The sequence below is a fragment of the Rhinolophus sinicus genome, linkage group LG03 (genome assembly GCF_036562045.2).
Source record: "Rhinolophus sinicus isolate RSC01 linkage group LG03, ASM3656204v1, whole genome shotgun sequence".
NCBI lineage: Eukaryota > Metazoa > Chordata > Mammalia > Chiroptera > Rhinolophidae > Rhinolophus > Rhinolophus sinicus.
The window spans coordinates 166,418,787-166,439,865 of NC_133753.1; the positions used below are offsets into that span (position 1 = coordinate 166,418,787).

At 38.8% G+C, this 21,079-nt stretch overlaps 1 protein-coding gene across 4 annotated transcripts in view; it reads left to right on the plus strand.

Moving 5' to 3' along the window:
• The window catches only part of ARL15 (ARF like GTPase 15), a 381,079-nt gene extending 361,529 nt beyond the window's left edge, over nt 1-19,550 (plus strand). For 3 of the 4 annotated variants that reach the window (XM_019756149.2, XM_019756151.2, XM_019756150.2), the window contains one exon: nt 16,771-19,550. In XM_019756149.2, the coding sequence (XP_019611708.1) occupies nt 16,771-16,923 (153 nt within the window). In that variant the 3' untranslated portion in view covers nt 16,924-19,550. The remainder of the gene's footprint in view (nt 1-16,770) is intronic. The other variant, XM_074328946.1, reaches the window with a different exon arrangement.
• The last annotated feature ends 1,529 nt before the right edge of the window (nt 19,551-21,079 follow it).

A 21,079-nucleotide genomic window follows, 5' to 3' on the forward strand; every position in this document is an offset into this window, starting at 1 on the left:
TATATGTCACTTATATTTATATATAAATATATGTGTGTATGTGTGTGTGTATATATATATATATCACAGAATATACATCACTTTCATACCTATTATAATACTTGAGGATAAGTCTGAATCACGATGGATAACTGTTAAAAAAAAAAAAAATACTTTGTGGGAAAACTTAAATAGCAGTAGCATTTGAAACGTTTCTAGATGCCCATGACTTTCAAACAATCTCTGAAATACTATGTGCAGAGAGTACCATGTTTAAAAGTTGTTAGGGATTGCTAGCCCTTACCCAAGAAAACCAAATACACACACATACTTTCCCAAAATTTTACTCTTAAACCTGAGGACCAGTAATTATAGGTATGTGTTATGTGTCAGTAAATGAACATTGTTGCAAAGGATGTCTAAGAAAGCAAGTATTCCCATTGTACATGTGGGGAAATAGATGGAATGTGGAAGGTATGGGAACATGAGGGCAAAGTTCCAAGGTAGAGTGGTCATTTAGTAGTAAAGAGAGTGGTAAAGTCGATCCTTTGCCAACAGACCGTACTTCTTTCTCACCTGGATGAAACAGTGCCATCCTTTCCTGGAAACTTAAAGTAACCTGAAGGTAGAGGCAGTGGCTTTATCGCATCCAGATAGTTAATCCCCTCTCTGTCAATCACTTTCATTAGATCTGACTAGACTATAAATTCACATTTCTGGAGCCACATGGTCAAAATAGCACTTTATATTCAGTGTGAAATTCTTAAAATGAAACAAAGCTGGCAGATGGGAAAGATTGGGGGGGAGGGGAATATTGGGTGTGCAAGGGATTCATAATTTTCCAGAGAGCTTTCTTATGCTTTGTGCAGATATAGGAATAGTTTTAAACATCTATGATACATCAAGAATGAATTTCTTAAACCTAAACTATAACAGTCTAATTTACAATATTTCTTAAAAATGTAAATACCATTAAGATAATTATGCAAGCCATTCCAAAGCCTGGCCTGTAAGGATAGAGTAATTTGCTCATTTAGGGAACTCTTTTCAATTGTAGTTAATAAATTGTGTCTTTTGCTGCTTTAAATAATTCCTTGGCTTAATAGCCTAATTTAGGAGAGAGAGAGCAGAGCTAGTTCAGTTCACTTCCATCTAGATTTGTGTCAAGGACTTCCGCCCATTATGGTGTACATGTTTATCTGTTCCATTTCCTTCTCTTTCCCCAGGTTGTGTAGGAAGTATCCTGTGTCTTGGTGATTTATAGGGTCAGTGGTCATGTCAGAACCAGGCAAACCCCATTCCCGAACACAACGTTTTTAGTTACTGATCCAAGCCTTGCGACCCTTAGGTCATAGCAGATATCTTTACAGTTAGTTTATCAAATCAGGTTGCCCCTTCTAACAGCACCAAAAAGCAGTTCAACCTGTGACCAGGTTACTTGGAGTCTGTGACTTCATATAAGAAGTCAGAATTTTAATATTTCATTAGCTGCAAGAGATTTCAACTTGGCCACATGTTTTACGAAAACTGTGTGCTGCATTTAACTTGCTAAGAAGTATGCAGGTTACATGTGTTGTTCATCTGGATGAGAAGCTGGGGTCAAATAGGCAAGAATTTATTTCTCATATCCTTATTTCTCTAGAGCCACATCTTCTCTTCGTTTTGTGTAAAAGATTAGATGTCATGAATAGGCACCTCAAATTTACAAACCCTGTTTCAAGGACTCTGAAGTCTAGATCCCCTTATGTTAAATGTGGTGAAGACAAGGTACCAGGTAAATCATTCACTGAAAATAAATATACGCAGAGGTAAATGCCATTTACATGCATCATTTTATATTATTCTATTATTGACACTTACCTTCTAGTTAAAAATAGTACAAACCATCATCTGTCAGGCATTGGCATTATATGATTTTTATTTTCAAGTACTATGATAGAATTGTCATCTTACTAATTGAAAATAATCAATGTGATAAGGATGGAAAGAAACAAATAATAATTTCGAGGTAAAATGGGACTATTGTACAAAGTCCTAAGTTTGCCTGTTACCTAGAGAACAGTAAGTGTGGGAGATAGTAATCCAGAGTATTGGCTAAGAGAAGCTCAGGGAAATTCTCCTGGTGGGTGTGCTTTATAATTGTGTTTCCATTTCTGAGTCTAGAAATGGGAATAAGTTTGATTTAGAAAATATTTTACAAATGCATTCAAAATAATGTTTATTTTTTTAAGGATACTGTATTTAATGAGGTATCCAGTTGTAACCATAATTTACTTTCATAACTATGACTCTGCAGGAAACTGCAAAAGTGTGGGTGTGTGTAAGTATGGATTTGAGTTTTTTAATTTAATTTATTTATCCTCTACTTTCACAAAAGGATTTGAGGTGACAGACACTAATATTGATTCTGACAGTGGACATGATTTTATGTAACACTCTAAACTTCAGACTGAAGTGAGTATTAATAACTTCCCCTTCGAGAAGGCTTTTGATTCAGACAGGACAAAAAGTATGATTTGAAATGCACAATTAACCGCCCCCGCCCCCGCCCCCGCCCCCGCCTTCTGTGCTGATCTGAACTGGTAGTTGAACAATTAATCAAGAGTTGGTTAACGTGCCTTGTCATTAAAAAAGTAAAATAAATGTATACCCTAAATAATTCATTTTAACTTAAAACATACAAATGGTACTAATCTTTTGATATTGAGCCAAGGACTTTCCTCTGAGTACGGGGCCATTAATCAGAATTCTGTATTTCTTGCATAAAACACAGCCATTACCTATGATTTTCAGATCCTGTTTCTTTAAGATGGAACCCTAAGTTAAAGACATATAGGAAGCAATCTGCACCTTCCCTTTCAGTCTTTTATAGTCATCTTACCTAAATCTAATTCAACAGCAGCACGTTTTGGGGGTTGTTTTAGTGACTTATCTCTATTGAGTTCTCCGAACACGTTACGGTACATTTAGTTATTCTTAGAAATAAAAATTCTCTTTTCAAGTTCATATTTCATCCATTGGTGTCACATTTAATTAAATTACTTCATGATAATAACAAATATGATTGCCTTAATGAGAACTTGGAAACAAGTCAGAGGCAGAAATGAGCAGACGTGACAGAGAGCGTTCCACGGGCCGAGAGCAGGGAGCGCGTGGCCCTCATCATTCGGGTGTTACATCCACCGGATGTCGACATTCACTGGGTAGATAGCATCCATCCTTGTCTTCTAGCAGGACAATGAAGAGTCAGTTAATCCTAGATGATTAAGTGGAGGTTAATCAAGAGAGATTGTATTGTAACTGCATGGCATTTTGTTTTGAAACCAGCTAAAGATGTGTCCTTATCTGTGACTGCTTGATATTTAACCAGACTTTCAGCCCCTCTTTTGGATCAGTTGTGTGCCAAATGTTATTACTGCTATGGTGCCTTCTTTTCCTTCATGGCACTTAGTTACTTACGTACTTTCTTAATATCTGTCTTCTCCTCCACTACTGTGTAGGCTGCACGAGGCCTGGGACTTGTTATGCACGCGGTTGTGGCCCCAGAGCCAGGATACGCAGAATGAGGAAAATGTGGCTGTTTCCTTTGTGCACTTGTTTCAGCCCAATTTAATGTGCTGCCTTGTCTCCACCAAGATCTATTGATTTCTACTTTGAACAAGAGAGAACAGAGAGGGTGTCTACCATTCTCCCAAGTGCTCTCTGACATACCTTCTGATCTACTTTTCCAATCCAGTTCCAGGGAGGAAGCCTGATGGTTTGTGTGGAAAAACCATAGATTGGATCATTAACAGGGTCTCTGTTCTGTGACTTTGCCTGAAAGATCAGTTCAGAGCCAAGTTTCTCAGCCTAGATAGTTCTTTGTTGGGGGCTGGGGGAAAGCTGTCCTGTACATTGCAGGATGTTTAGCAGCATCCCTGACTATTACCCATGAGATTCTCATAGCACTCTACCCCTCCCCCCCAGTTGTGACAACCAAAAATATCTTCCAGTATTGCCAAGTGTCCCCTGAGGGAGTGGTCGTCTCCCTTCCCCATTGAGAACCGGTGGTTTGGACTAGTCCTGGGTTGACAGCTAGGACCCAAGGCCATACTAACAATGCTGTGCTGAATCTAGTTAGTGGCTTTTTGACCCTTCATTTCTGGTGTTCTTTTTATGTCTGATTGTAATGTTCTCCAGACTTGTCTTTCACACACTTTATACTGCGTTCAACTAGTCCTGTGTGGGTTTTTTGGCTAAAATTCCTCAGGACAGATTACCACTCAGCTTTTCTTTCCTCAGACTCCCTGTAAGCCTCTTTCCAAGCTCATATTTCTCAGTTGCCAGGATATTAGGCTCTTGGCTGTATTGCCAGTAAGAAAAGAAATTCTCTCCCCATGACTAACAACATGGCAGCTTATTACAAGGCCATTTGTTACCTGTTCCCCTTACTCAGATGTGTTATTGAGGTGGCTGTCAGCTTTTTCTCCCCACCCCCCCAATCTCTCCACACCTTCCTGTTTTTCCTTTTCCTCCCAGTGTTACCATGGTGGCCCCTTTGCTGGAGCCAGAGGACAAACTGCTGACAGGAATATCCTTTGAATATCTCTGCATCTGGACAGGGCCATTGGCACCCTCCATTGGCGGCGGAGCAACCCATGGCTTGCCATATTTGTCTGTCTCCTGTTTAAGGCCCAAGAATTTGATTCTACTCCAACATCTAAATGTTGCCACTGTTAGGACAGCGTGCTGCCATAGTACCACAAGGCCAATATTAAACATGTTCATTTGGGTTCCATATATTAATATTTTAATTTGTCACTTTCTCATACCTCACAGCTGTAAGATTAAGATAGGGGATATATAGTGCAGTACAAAAGTCAAAAAAGCTAGAATATATAAAGTGCTTTCAAAAGATTTTTGTGTCTTTAATAAGCTTTAACCATTGTCTAAACAGATTTTTCTTTCCCTAATATTTTGTTGTGTCAAAGAATCAATCCTTTGAGTTGGCCAAATGATAGTGGTTTAGCAAAATCTATCAAGCATACCAGTATTGAATCAGCAGACCTAACGGTTACACCCAATAAAAGTCAAAGCACATTCTCCTGGATGTCTGATCAGATAGCAGTTGATTGAAGGGTATTTGTGGTATGGAGCCTTATATAATGGAAAAAGCTAAGTATGAGGCATGACCGAAAAAACAATTTTAAAATATACAATAGTTTGTGGGTGTGTTTTTTTTTTAAGAAAATTCAAAATGTGAAATAGTATAGTGATTATTGTTCATGTGTCAGCTAACATCAAGTTACCTCAACGATTTTAGCAAAGTAAGTCTTTGGGGGATGAAATTTGATGTTCACTGTAAAGCAAATGTAGGATTTGAAAAATTCCAGACTCGAGGTCTTCTTTCTGTCATGACATTTTGCAGAATCACAGGCTGTCGTGAAAAACAGTGCAGGTCCATAATACAAAAGCATAAATTCTCAGCTCAGAAGGTTCCTAGATCACATCTACCAATCCCAACCTAAGTGTTTAACAAGGCACAGGAAGAACAATTTTGTTGATCCATTTCAATTACTGAGGCAGACACAAATGTTGATAGTTGATGAGATGTCTTTTTTTTCTAGTACCTCTTAAATTCATAAAATATGGAATTATGGAATTCATATATTCAACTTACACTTTACAATACCCTCATATCTACCCACCCAGACATTTCAGTGTGCACAGTTAATGAGTATTAAATTTAAAAAAAAATAGCCTTAAAAGAATCAATTTCATGGTGAATGCATCTAGTTAAGCAAGCCATTTAGACAACATTTTACTCGTGTGTAGCAGACCATTTTATAAGTTACTGATAGCTTTACAAGCCTGGGTTTCAGACAAGCTAATTGGTTGTCTCTGATGTGCTTGGAGCTTTCACTCATTAATTCTCCTTCCTGTCTAGTACATACTTGACTAGGTTTCATACATATAGGTAGAACTTTTTAAACAACCATTTTCTATTGCCAGGAAAAAGTTTTTCATAGATAGGTTTCTTCCTTTTATAATATTTGCTTCCTTGAAATAAAGATAAATTATAACTGAGTATTATCCCAAACATGGAAGATACAGTATCAAGTATAATCCCCTAAAAGTGGTCAGTACCAAAATGTGAGTGCTCTTTTGAAAGAATCGAATAGAAATGATTGCAGAACGGAAGGAGAGAAGAGAAAAAAAGAAAACGGTATGTTGTTGAAAGCTGGCTGCCTCTGTAATTAATGACTATGTTCTAGATGTTATTGAAAAGTCTGATGCCTGCACCTGCATGCAAAGACAAGTAAGTGTACTGATGCTTCTCTTTTTGCATATGTCAGTGCTTTCCATTCCCTGAGATAAGAATTAGATGCTTTGTTTGGACACAGATTAAAGGAATAGCTCAAGACATAAGTGTCCTATGGGTCTTGATTTCTGGAGTGGTTTTATTTTCCATGATAAGTTGTTTATTTTTCTGTTTGCAAAACAATTCATTGCAGCTGCCTGTAGGAATATGTATAATGGAGTTTAAACCAGTTAGACCTATAGTTTTGAAACTGTTCATGACATCCCACCTCCTGCATGAAACCTTGGCCTGTTTAATTGTGAAGAGTGCTAACTTCTCTCCAATATGCAGTTTCCTTCCTTTACTAACATTTTAATATGAGTTGATTATATAGTACGAATTTTGGTGTCCTTTTCATTATAGTTTCAGCTCTTTAAGTTTGTTAGGTAAATAAATAATAACTATCCTCTTTATTAGAGAACACAAAATATTCTTTTCTTTATGCCATCAAGGAACTGAGGTCTCACATATGTGAAAAAAATTCGGAAGTATGTATCCAAATCTGTGTTATCCTAGTGAATCTGGTTGAAAATGGAGTTCACCACAGATTTGTAGAGATGCTTCATCCCCACTGAGTCTTGATATACTAACCCGTTAATTTATATAATAGTTATTTATAATGCCTATTTTAAGGTGAAACTAATGGCTCATATAACTGAAATTATAATAGCCAAAAAGTAAAAACAGCCTAAATGTTCATCAACTGATGCATCTGAATAAATAAAATGTGATATATGCATATAATGTAATGTTATTCAGCTATAAAAAGTAATGAAGTTCTGATACTATGCCACAACATGGTGAACCTTGAAAACATTATGCTAAGTGAAAGAAGCCAGGCACGATTGAATTTAAAACGTGTAAATGATTTCAGAATTGGCCTCTTCTATAGAAATGTATGAAAATGTAATTAAGCTTGTAAATAGAATGTACCAGAACTTGAGAGTCACTGAATTTAGAAATTTAATGGAAGAAATTTTTAAGAATTCTTATTGTAAAAAAAATAGAATTCTTAACTACTTGAGGATGTTTTGATTATTAGACAGCCTCGATGCTTAAAAAGAAAATTTGAATATATTGAATTTATAAATGGAGTTTTGAGATGTTTAATAGTGGTTAATTAAACCAAGTTTATAAATGGACCTGAACAGTATTCAGTCTCCTGAATGGATTGTCAAAATTTACCAGATGTGGGCAGCCGGATGGCTCAGTTCGTTAGCATGCGAACTCTGAACAACAGGGTTGCCGGTTCGATTCCCACACGGGCCAGTGAGCTGTGCCCTCCACAACTAGATTGAAGGACAACGATGTGGAGTTGATGGGCCCTGGAGAAACACACTGTTCCCCAATATTCCCCAACAAAACATTTTTTTTTTTTAAATTTACCAGATGTATAAATAGAATGTTAAGATTTTTAAGTTGAACATAATTTCTTCAGAAAAAAACTAGGTTTCAGACATGGTCAATTTAATAAATGGTATATTTCTTTTCAAAACACAAAGTTAATGATAACTAATATTGCTGTGCACTAAAAGCCATTCTTCAGGAAACCAAAAGCCTCACACTGACAGGTCACCCTGTGCCCTAGCTAGTTCTTGCAGCCTTTAGGAAGTCTGTACATGAAAGAACCCAGGCTGAACACAGGGGAAAAAATGCGGCTTTGCTGAGAGATGACCCTTCTGCCTACTAGACTACAATCCAAAGCATCTGAAATCCTAAGTGGAGCCTGGCCAGGTTGGAAAAGCCAACTTCTTTGTCCCCCTAAAATGGGAGCCACCATGGGGAAAAGGAGGGCTAGCAAGTGAGGTCATGTTGAAGCCAGGAAAGCCAGCCGCCCAGGCACCTGCCCGGGCCCCCTGGGCCCATGCTGGACAGCGCAGGAAGCTGCAGAATGCTTGAGGACAGGGCGTGGCGATTTTTTGTTTTTCGTTTTTCTGTAAAGGACCAAATAGTAAATATTCTAGGCTTTGTGGGACATACTGTCTCTGTGGCAATGACTCAACTTTGCCATTGGAACATGAAAGCAGCCATAGATGAGTGAATAAGCATGACTGTGTTCCAATAAAACTTTATTTACAGGGAATTCATAGTATCTGTGTGCTGGGGAGGCAAACAACGATGGCTACTGTGACTAAGGTCACTTCTACTTTTAAAAGTTTCTTCTATCACATTAAGTCTTCCTCTTGAGGAGATGGGAGGACATCAGCTAAGACTTATACAAGAATATTTATGGGTTGATCCTTTCCACCTATGGATGGAGGGGCCTTGGGATGGCAGCAGAAGTTGGAGCATGGAGGAACCACTCCAGGAGGTAGAGGGCCAGGTAGCACAACCAGAGAAGAGGAGGGTGCAGAAACAGGAATGGTGGGTGGCTTTCCTTGGTCTCTGAATACAGGAAGCATCCACAACTTAATCTGTGCCTCTCCCAGTGATTGTCTGATAAGCAAACTTTTTGAATAGACCAAAACAACACCCCCCCCACCCAGCGTATCAAAAAGAGAAAATAGATGTAATTTATTCTGTACTTCTAGGTTAGCAGATTAAGCAAAAATAGAAAAGCTTTTCAGACCCGAGGTCCTACCACCCAGGCAGATGGGATCGTTTTATTTGGCTCTTCTGGGACACGCTAAGTTCTCCTGTGCAGTGGGAGGCTGGGTTTCTATATAATTATTGTCACAATATAGAATAGTCTATACACATCAGAGGTTACTGCCTAGACAGTAAGACTTCTAATAAGGCGAGGCTCAATCACAGGTCGTAACCTGCAGTCATTAGTCTGGTTTTTAATTATTCCTAGGTCTGGCACACTCCATTTTGCTTAAGAAAGAAACCGTCTTATCTGGACTACACTTTTCTATTATCCCTAGTGTTCTTGAAATCAGCCATCCTTTATAAATATGCATTCCCAAAGTACTATTGTGATATTGGTTAACATTGAGTTGTCATTTTCTGGTCTCTATTCATACTCAGTAAAAAGAGCTAATATCTATTTTCTGTTGTAATATTGTTGGGACTGTGGCAAATTGTTTTTACTTGTATTATTTATTTCTGCCTTTAATGACATATTTAGTACCTTTCTAAGGATTTCAAAATCCTGAAAGCAGTACAATGAAAAGGGGAACAGCTGGTGCTACTCTCTCTCTAGACTAACCTTTCTTTGAACAAGCTGCCAAGAATGCACTCAAGAATCTTAATGATGCCCTGCCACTTTATCTCCAGACCCCGTCCTGGAGCCATGGTGTGGGCAAAGTTCTCTCTGACTTTGGTGAAGGTTACCAAGTTAAGCCTGCTCCATGAACTTTTGCAATTAAGACAGCAAAGCTGGAGGCCCCTTTGCAAACATACCTACAAGGTGTATATACTCAGTGGTATGCTGGTAGGTGTTAAACAACCAACTCTGGGGGGAAAAAAGTCCTGGTTTGTTGCACTTGCAAATTTCCACGGTGTAAATACTCCAAACCATAGCCAATTTCATGACTTGTATGATTTGACAACTTTGTACCTGGAGTTGGACAGAGAAAGCACGCAATCAGCCTTTCAATACAAATTGTTTCCCCCAGTGTGACATGTTAATACAAGATCAGATAGTTAAGTTTGCAAACTCATCCGAGAAAAAGTGCTATACACCTCATTGCTTCATATCACTACAGTCACCTTCGAAGTACTCCCGTTGGGAGGCTATGCACCGACGCCAGAGCCTAGTCCACCCTTCAAAGCAATTTTGGAATTCTTTTTCTGGAATGGCCATCAGAGCTGTTGTCGTATTACACTTGATGTCCTGAATGTCATCAAAATGTCTTCCTTTCAACATTTCCTTTATCTTTGGGTAAAGAAAGAAGTCATTGGGGGCCAGATCAAGTGAGCAGGGAGGGTGTTCCAATAAAGTTACTTGTTTACTGGCTAAAAACTCCCTCACAGTGCTGTGTGAGCTGGTGCATTGTCGTGATGCAAGAGACATGAATTGTTGGCGAAAAGTTCACGTTGTTTTCATCTAACTTTTTCACATAGCCTTTTCAGCACTTCCAAATAGTACACTTCGTTAACTGTTTGTCCAGTTGGTACAAATTCATAATGAATAATCCCTCTAATATCAATAAAGGTTAGCAACGTCGTTGCAACAAGTTCTCAAACTTAATTGTCAGACCTCGTGCAATATAGGTAGATCTGCTCTAGTGATTAAAAGTAAAGAGCTAAGGGACTTTGTAGATGAGCAAAGTCCCGTCCCCTTTTTAACATGAAACAGCATCCTACAAAATTTCAGAGTCTATTCAGGCTCTCTTAGCATCCTCTTAATTGGAGCCCCAGGGTAAATTTATTATCCAGACCATACTTCTACTAAAGATTTCAAAACCAGTATGAACCTGTCTAGAAAACATTAGTCATATAGTTCTTTGAAAACTACACACTATGCCATGGACATTCAGGACACAGTATATTTAAAATGACAAGAAAACCATATTGACTCCACTGGGTGCAAGAGAGTTAGCGGAGTCATGTGCTCCTTTGTCATCCTTCTCTTTCGTCATTCTCCAGCCTCACCCTGCAGTCCCTACCATATGCCTTAGCGGCTGACCCCTCACTGTCGGTTTAAAGGAGCTGAAGTTGTCAACCTAGACTCCATGAGACCTGATTCCTTTTTTCAGAGATGAAGAAAAAACGTGCCTGTATTTCTAAAGTTTCTTTTAACAGACTTCTACCAAGATATGTTTTATCAAATTGACTTAGGTGACTTAAGAGTTATTCTCAATAACCATATCCATCTTTATTTGAATCATTTCCTTTCTTATGTCCACTTGAAGTACAGTCAGAATGCTGTGAGTACAGCATTTACCTTTAGTAAACTGTACATTATTAAAGCGTCTGCTGAGGTCACTAAAAAGCCGCGGTGGGGTGGGGGAACTTGTAATCTTATAATAGAGATGGTGAGAACACTCCCTTTGTCAGGCTGTTGTTTCTGTTTCGTTTTTCTGTTACAGTCTTCTGCTCTAATCAGTGGCACCCCATACATTGGCCAACGGAACGCCGACACAGGTGGCTGGTGAACGCACACTCATGCTGCCTCACCAGTCTCTTTCAAGCAGTGCTGGTTGAATGAAAGAAGTTATAGGAAGCCAACTTTCAGGGTGCAAGGGTCCAAAGCTCCTTATACTGATCCTGATCACCCACAACCACCCCCCAAGTTTAAGAGGGGTTCATTATAATCTGTTAGAGGGAATATATGTGTTGTGTGCAGCTGGGGATCTGGCGAAGAACAGACAGCAAATATCCAGCTTTTTTTATCTCCGGTGGTGAATGTGTGGGAAAATAAGCCACTAGCCCCAGAGAAGTGCAAGAGATAGCGGCATCAGCATGGGGCAAGACCACCCCAGGTGATATTCTGGACATGGGAGGAAGAGGGGCGTTTTTAGTTTTAGAGTAATCTAGAACTAGGAGTGACATATGCTAGGATTCACAGCACTGTCCCATGCAGTAAAGAGTCATCACACACCCTAACTCTTTTTTAATATCTTACCACACATTCATGTGGGTCAAAGCACTGTTTATAAATATCTGAGCTTAAAACTTAACTCTGTGTCACATAAAAAGTAATCCCTTTTGGACGGTTCTATCCTCCTGTTCCCCAGAGTGTTTAAAGGAAAATGAGGCCAACTCTGGGCACACACTACTTACATGGTTTAATAACAAAAATAGGAAAAACAAGCAGCTTATCGTTGTAAATAAAGTGAGGTTTGCAGAGTTTTAGAAAGGAAAGACCTATCATTGCAGCTTGGAAACTATTTCCATGACTTCTAGAAATTTAGTCGCCACGGGTCTGAAAGAATTGAAAATAAAATTTTTAAAAGTGAAGCGAGGGCAAGATAGGGAAATCAGCGAGTATCACTACAACCCCCTTAGAGGTCCTGTAAGTAGGAAAGGATTTTTATTATTTGTCTACTCAAGGAAACATAAAGGACACCTACCCAATGAATGGGTCTCCTGTGCTATGTAATGTCTCACAGGTTGAACAGCTGCTACAAACATTAGCCGCAATGAGATGGTGCTGATTTGTCTCTTGTTAATGTAGGACTTTACAGGAAATGCGATGTGTGAATAATGGAATGCACTGAGGCACAGCATCCTGCCGTCGCAGGAGTGAAGAAGGGCTCTGGTGACATCGCTAAAATAGGTTGGCTACTTATAGTGGCTTTGTTTTCCTATCTCTAGGGTGGACACAGAGCCACTAACAAATGCCCACTCTCTGTGGCTATCCCAAAAATAGCTAAATGACCACAGGTTGCCAGGCAGTGAAATTCTGATGTCATTCCCCCAAGTGCCGTCTCCAGAAGCCAATGTGAAACAATCATTATTTCCTTATTCCAGCAGTTTCCAGTGAATCACAACACTTAAGCAGCTGATAAACTATTGAAAATACTTAGGTTCATTTTCTCTTGAGTCATTTTTAAAACTTTTTATCTTGATAAGAAAATTAACTTTAAACAATTATGTCCATCATGAAAAATAGATCCTTGCATCATAGGCAGTTTTTTTTTTTTTTAACCTTAAGAATAATATCAGATGTAAGCATGTGATTTATGTTGGTGAAACTTAAACACCTTTCTTTAAATTATACCTCAATGTATAGGACAAAAAATGCAATGGTGGACAAGACAAATGTGACTGTGAGTAATTTTTATTGTAATAATACAGGGGGATAAAATTTGAAGTTCAGGTTAATAAAAAAAAACTAAATTAAAATGTTATCCTAAAGGAAAAAGTTCAAGTCAGAGTTTTTCATCTCCCCCTCTCTTGTATTGTACTCTTTGTTCTTAGAAACATGAAACTCTGGGTAATGAAAAGCTATGTTCCAGGGACAAACAGTCACTCACTGTACTTGAATATCACCAGAATGCCAAACTTGTTTTAAAATTGATATTAGAAATGTAGAGTGGTGTGGAATCCTTTGGATACTAGTAGGGTGAATATGGCAGGGTGAGATACCCACTTAGGTTACAGATCTGAAAATCTCAGGTTACCCAGCCATATTTGTCAGCTTAACACCAGTAGGCAGGCTCCCTTATCTGGTAACCACCCTGTAATGGAAGCTTTCTTTTCCTTCTCATGTTTAATATTTAGCAGGAACAACTTCTGAAACATAACAACCTATCTTTATTATCTTCTAAGTGTGCCTACATGGTTGATTATATTTTCACCTGCCTGGAAACCAACCTAATGGGTAGCTAAAAGCCATACTTTTTGTGTATGTCTGGTCCGTCTTGAAAAAATATCACAAATTATATTTAGTGATTATTTAAACATAACATTGTTTTCAAATTAGCTGTTAATATTAGCAGGATCAGTTCTTTGAATTTTTAAATGAACCATTCGGATGAAGTATTATAGTAATACACTTACTGTGTTTGTCTTTTTCTTTAATATTAGTGAATTTCTTGCCACCAGTCTTCCTCCCAGTTATTGGCAATCCTTAAAATGCTGTCCTTTTTAGATTTGAGGTTACAAAATGTGGCAAGAGTACAACTTCCCTCAAGTACCAGCTTTTGGATGTTAGTTGCTGTCCCCTGTTGATGGGAGGCTTTATTGATCAAATACCGGATAGCATCGTAAGCACGGGAGTCCCCATTTCTGCTTTTCAGTGCAATTTGAAGCCTCACTTTGTGGGAGAAGCAAGGAGACTAACATCTCTGATTTTAAACTCCTTAGAACAACCAACTCCTCCTTCTAGCTGTAGACTTAAACATCTCCCCCACCTGTCGTTCCTGCCAACTCTTCTCTCTCCCTGCTGATCAATGTCTTGCTCAATCTGCTGACTGACAGGTCCTCCCATCGTGGGGCAGGATTGGTCCCTGGTGCTGGTTGTTACACAGGTAATTTCAGATTCTCTTGGAAGTAAGTTGTTTTCAGTGCCCTAAAGAAAACAAACTAAAAGAATGAAGTTTACATTTTCCATAAGGGAGAATCCTCTTAACAATATGATTTGTAAAATACCTACAGGAAAAATTGTTTTGAAGTTATGTATTTTCTGATCTGTAAATGAGCTTTTTGTTACTCTTCAGAATAAAAATTAATGAGAATTCTTCTATTCTCAAGGCTTCTTTTATTTTTAGTAGTATTTATTACGAATTTGCAGACATTTATCAGGATTTGGGGGACACACTTGAACTGTAAAATATTAGTATTGTTTATGGCTCCTAAATTATCATAAAATCTTAGCATTTATATTTTCTTGCTCACATTAAAAATGTGCACACATGTTAGTGCCACTCCGAATGTTGTATCTCTGCTGTTGACACTAGTCTGCTGCTTGTGATAATAAGGGCAAAATGAAACCACACTTAGGAATGGCATAAGATTGGGACAAATTTTTTTTTTCTGGGTCAAGAATTGACTAAGGTAAGCCTGTAGCATTTTCCAAGTACCTGCGATTTAATGAAATTTGTTGACAAAGAATGTCTGAACAACACCTCTTCTGATGTTGGTACTGACTGTATTTTATGTTATGTAAACCTTGCTGGGCTATAAACACAGTGTTCTAGTGCTGGTGTGTGTGTGTTTGTGTGTGTGTGTGTGTCTTCGTGAACTTTGTACTTTATCATACCCTTTGAGAGATGATTATCAATACTTCTGGAAGTCAAAACAATTTTATATTTATTCAAAGCCAGGAGTTGGTCATCCTAGATTCTGTTAGTCAGTAGCCTAGCCTAGGTACACTGAGAGAGACTTGTGACTGGTTATTAATCAAAGAGTTATTTAAGATAGCAAGTGTTCCACCCCACATACCATTTATAAGCTCTTGATTTTTCCCTGCCTAAAAATTCATGATTAGGAGGAAGAAAAGCTGGGAAACTTTATGTATATATGTATATTTATACAAGTTTATATATGCATATACGTATACTTAGTTTTTATCCTCTTTCCTAAAAACTGCTTTCCCAGGTCTCAGAAATACATATTAGAAATTTAAAGGAGAGCGAGGACAGGTTATTTGAATTATATTTTTTGTTGTGTGTATGTTTGGTGGTCAAAATAATTGCCTCTTGCGTAATTGATGGAGTACATACTATAGGTTGTCACCAGTTTAATAAGTTAGCAAAGTCAGGTACTGGGAGCTCCTCTGCGAGAGTTCTTTTGATTGAATTGAATCTTTTTCAATGTCTGCAGTGTATTTTGCCCCATGCCATAGTACATATCATTCTTTCTTAGACTTCATCAGACCTCCCGTGCCATTGAGTGTATGGACGTTAAGTGTAAGGATGGAATGGTGATTTGCAAGTGAGTCATTCACCCCTAAAGGGAACACGCCTGGGCCATGCAGGGAAGGAGAACAATTCCCCTTTCCCTCCTCTGGTTCTTTTAGCTGGTTGAAGAACAAAATCGGCAGGAGGCAAATTGACAAATTTAATATCGTGCGCACGGGAACCCCACATACATGAGAGAGTCAGAGACTCCACATACATGAGAGGTTAGAGATAGAAAGGGAGGATTGAGGGGGCCGGCCCAGTGGCTCAGGCGGTTAGAGCTCCGTGCTCCTAACTCCGAAGGCTGCTGGTTCGATTCCCACATGGGCCAGTGGGCTCTCAGCCACAATGTTGCCACTTCAATTCCTCAAGTCCCGCAAGGGATGGTGGGCTCTGCCCACTGCAACTAAGATTGAACACGGCACCTTGAGCTGAGCTGCCGCTGAGCTCCCGGATGGCTCAGTTGGTTGGAATGCATCCTCTCAACCACAAGGTTGCGGGTTCGACTCCCGCAAGGGATGGTGGGCTGTGCCCCCTGCAACTAATAACGGCAACTGGACCTGGAGCTGAGCTGCACCCTCCACAACTAAGACTGAAAGGACAACAACTTGACTTGGAAAATAAAAGTCCTGGAAGTACACACTGTTCCCCAATAAAGTCCTGTTCCCCTTCCCCAATAAAATCTTAGAAAGAAAAAAAAAGAAAGAAAGAAAGGGGGATTGAGGTGTATAAGACATCCTGAGCTAGGGATGAGGTAAGGTGCCTTGGGGCTTCCAAAGGTCATTGCAGGATAAGAAAAGCAAGGGTTTAGTAACTAGAGGTTTTCCCTGCCCTATATATAAATAGGTCCAAAGAAGTTATCTCTGATAATCTCTTGTGGGCAAGACCTCTAATTCAAATTCTTCCAGCTGAAGGTGGGGAGGAGGGAGAGGAGGAGGGAAAGGCAGAAGTTTCTCTTGAGCCTGAAGCTAAAATTGCCTTTAGCTCAAAGTAATCTGCATACCACTGAGGCACATCTTGGGGTGTCTCATTCTGGATGCCCATATGTCACAGCTTATAACCCACATTATAAGCACAGCTGTGGATAGGAAGTCCTCGGCGTGTCACAGTTCCTGTAAGTGTTCCTTGAAATCCCCCTACTTCATCACTCCCAAAATTTTGACATAAGAAAAGTTCTGATAAATTAATAACAGATTTATCCTCTCTGTCCCCCTTAAGGTCAAAAAATATTTTGAACTTGAACCACTTGCACGTGGAAAACGCTGGATTCTGCAGCCCTGCTCACTGGATGACGTGGATGCACTGAAAGACAGCTTCTCTCAGCTGATAAATTTGTTAGAAGAGAAGGACCATGAAGCTGTAAGAATGTGAAATCTGGCAAAGAAAAATGGGTTCCCAAAAGGCCTTGAACCTATCACATTATTTTCTCATTTTAATTTTATTTTGGTATCAAGATGATAATGGCTTCAGTATCTGTTTTCCTCTCGATATCTCAGACTCTCATCTCTCTGTAAAAGTGAATATTCTGTAAATCAGGTGAATGATCATCAGCATTAACGCCAAGTCCACACTACTGAGAGAGAATTTATTCTCTGTTTACCACTAATTATCTTCACCGCATGGCTCTTCCTTCTGTTGTTCTAAGTGTCTCTTCTGTACTCTGTGCTAAAATGGATGGAATTCATGGCTCACAGAAACCACATCCCTGACGAAGGACTCAGGGAGACTCAGAACCCTGACTTGTTTGCCCTGGGTTTGGGGTGGAGTGTTGTGTGACCGGGGCGTTCCAGAATATGTGTATCATTTTCAAGATCTCTTTTTGGTTTCAGTTTGTTCTATTTAATTTTTTTAGTTGTTTGTTTTGGGGTTTTTTTGTTGTTGTTTTTTGTTTTTTTTGTATATTGGCCTTATAGATTATGAGAGAAAAATGAACACCAGAAACTTCAGTTAATTACCTTATCAGAAAGGAATATCCTGCCAAGTAAAATTACCTTTGAAGAACTTAAAGACAAGATGCAAATGTCTCCTTCATTACATCTAAAATCTCCCTCCATCCCCTCTTTTAAGAGCAAAGATTTTTTTTGTTTTTGAAAAGAGTTAGAGGAAAATTAGGCACAATGCTTGCATCACTGATTACTATTTCATCAGGTTCTCAAGTGTTTTTTTAATGGGAAGATTATCCTGCATAGAGACAAACTGCAACATAATACAGGTATCTTTTTCTAAAAATCTTCAGTGTCTGATTAAAATAGACAAGACAATTTTTTAAATAATGGATAAAATTTTTAAAAACTGCCAAATGAAGTTTAGTTTATACTGGCGAGGGTTTAAGCTGGCATGGATTTGACAAAGATAACTAAGGCAGAATCATCTGTATATTCATTCATTAAGTGCTAACATTAGTTTAATGGAGTCTGTTACAGTCTCCATACAGTAATGAAAGGTCTATCAGTATTTCTATTATAAACCCCTATTTTCAGGGGTTTTAATGTGCCCTTAAAAACATTCTGGGGCTACAGCAAATAAATAATTTTAGGGCCCGGATTCAGTCTTTGGAATGAATTTTTTTTCATTTACTTTAAATGCTAAAATTACATAGAGATAAATGTACAGTTTTACAAAAGTTTGGCACCTTTGACCTTTTCTAAGTCAGGAATAATCTATGGATATTGAGGTTTATGGTTGAAATACTCTTTGGCACATTTTGTAGATTTTTGACCACTTAAAATACTAACTGGCCAACTGATAGAAAACTGCGCCCTTCACCTGAGCAATAAAAACATGTTTGTAATTTTTAGGTAGCGTAGACTGATTCTCAAATACCAGACTCACACTGCATTACAGGGAAATGTAATACCTTGTCATTCTCCAGAAGATATGTCATTTCACTCTAGCTTTTGCGGTTTAATCTCGTAGGTGGATTTTAATTGAAATCATTACCTTTGAAACATCGAACACTTCTTTAAGCTTTTTTTTAAGTGAATGGATCAAAAAAGATTCATATTCAATTTTGTCTACATCGTCTTTGAATATTTTTACACCGTGTAATCTGTGAGCAGCACAAATTTTTATTCCGATGACCAGTTATACAATTCCTCCTTTTATTTTGTCCTGTTGTGCTCATCTTCTATGAAAAATAAATGATGATTAGGCATCGCTTTCTCTGCAAGTTCATTAAATGTAGAATGTTGTCTTTTTGAGATACTGTGGCTGAGTGCTCCTAAGCCATCTGTTTAATGACTTCGCGTTGTCTGTGTGTGTGTTCATGTGTGTGCCAGTGATGGGCTTCTTCTCAGACCCATGACTGTCTGCAGTGTCTCAGCCGTCAGAATGAAAACATTATCAATCAGTACCCAACAACAGCTGTTTTTGACAAGTTTCTGTCTGACGCCTAATGCTTTGCAACTGTCAATAAGGCTCCTTCTTTGTCTAGCAGTTCGGAGCTCGCTGTCTTGCTGCTTCCTTGTGCGACATCCTGTCCTTGTAACCCTAGAATTTGCCATGTTCGGAAATCCACATGGGGGAGGGGGAGGGGAAGGGGCTTGGACGGGCGTGTTGTGGGTGGGTGGTGGTGTGCGTGTGTGTGTGTGTGTGTGTGTGTGTGTGTGTCGTGTTCCTACTTTCATGTAAAGTGCCACAGGTGTCTTAGTTTGCATATTCAAATATTATATAGGAAAAACAGTCTGTTATGTATTTCTTCACTTAGCTTCTTGTTATATTTATGGAAGTTACCCGTTTTTGTATCTTCTTAGCTAAAGCAGTTGCCTTTTTGTAATGGCAATTAATTTATATGACAAAACTTTGTATCTACTGTAGTTTACAGCATCAGTTGTTAATTAACTGCCATATTGCCCTGTCTTTCTATTAAAAAATACTGTATCTATACTTAAAGGTTAACAGATTCATGTGGACAATTGCCAGGCAAGAACTCGTATTGTCCGTGATTTATATATGATTTCCACTATCTTCAAATGAAAATAAACGCTGAGTAGAATTGATGTTTTCAGACTGACTCCTTTCAGCTCTAGCATTTGGGAGTCCCAGATTTCTGTTTACGTTTGTGGTGCCTGCTTAAGTCTTCAAAATAAGTTTTGCTGTTCTTTGGTCAAAACAAATGATTAATTCACATTTCCTTTGAAGCCATTGTGAAAACCTTAAAAGACAAAAAAGAAAAAAGCAAGTGTCTTTTCCAGTTGGTTTGTCTTCAGCAATCATTCACTTTCACTGGAGCCATTCCTTTAGAAAGAGTGAGTGGAGTCAAGATGTTAATGTAAAGTGTCATCCTTCAATCAAAGCATCATTTTATAATATTTGCTGTCAAAGCAACTTTCTCACAGTGGCTGTTTGGTGCAATGAACTGTTTCCTTCAATGGTGATTGATGCCCTTAGGAAATAAGTAAATATTTTTAAGTGATTCAAGAGAAAATACTACATATTTACAGTCCATTCTTAATGAGGAGAGTATTCTACAAAAGACAAAGAGAGTGAAAAAGAAATAGAGGAACAGAAGAGGCAGAGAAAGAAAAAGGTGAAAAAAGAAATGCAGTACATAATAGAAAACGAAAATCTAAATCCCAACTCTTGTCTGGTCCCCAGTGCAGCATTATCCTGAAGCATTATTTGACTACACAGAAAGCTTGCAACACTTCACTTCTAAGCTGGGATCCAACCTGCATTCCTAGTTTTGTTTCCAAGGTAGGCGATTAGCAATTACCAAGTTCCTAAGCATCTCAGACCTATCCAAGCAAACATGGACAGAACTGTAAGATTTTGAAGCCATTGGGATTTTCTTAATGTCCAGATGGAATATTCCAACTCTAGTGGAAATCTAATATTCGTGCCTGGCTTCATCGTCTTTATAATTTTGGAGTGCATTTTCATTAACCTTCTGACCTAATGGTGCAAACAGAAAGGAAAAGGTATGTGGAGGGGGGCAGGGAAGTGGGAGTTGCCCTTTGGGATACGGCATTTTCATTGAGTTTGGAAGGGAGGATCTGTCTTTGTTATGCAGAAACTTAAGGAGAATAGGGATTCCCTGCCTTCTCTATCCCCTAGCCTGGGTCTTGGAGATCTGAAGTTCATGCTGTGAAATACATTAACACATCATGTTGGGAATTCCTGGCTCCCAAAGGTTCACAACTTTTGGTCTCCACTGAGTCAGCATGATTAAATGATTTGCATCTCAGGGGTAAAGGTTTTCCAACTCAGATGCATGAAGTGACTGATGAGCCCCCATTTTGGCACCCTACTCCACCCTCCCTTGCACTGATTTAGGAACATGAAAAGGAACTTTGTAAGACCCAGAAGCCTCAGTTGGGACATCAGTCCTCCCTCCCCTTTCCCATTCTCTTTGAATTAAAAGCTAGATGAAAAACTTTCTTTGCACCTACTGTTTCATTGGAGCTGTAAATTCTGACTTCATCCTGGGGGGTTCATCTGTTTATGACAAACTCTTCATAAAGTGACTCTGTGAAACCAATGCAAAGAATTTAAAAGGCACCAAGAAGAATCTCTTCAACATACGCCT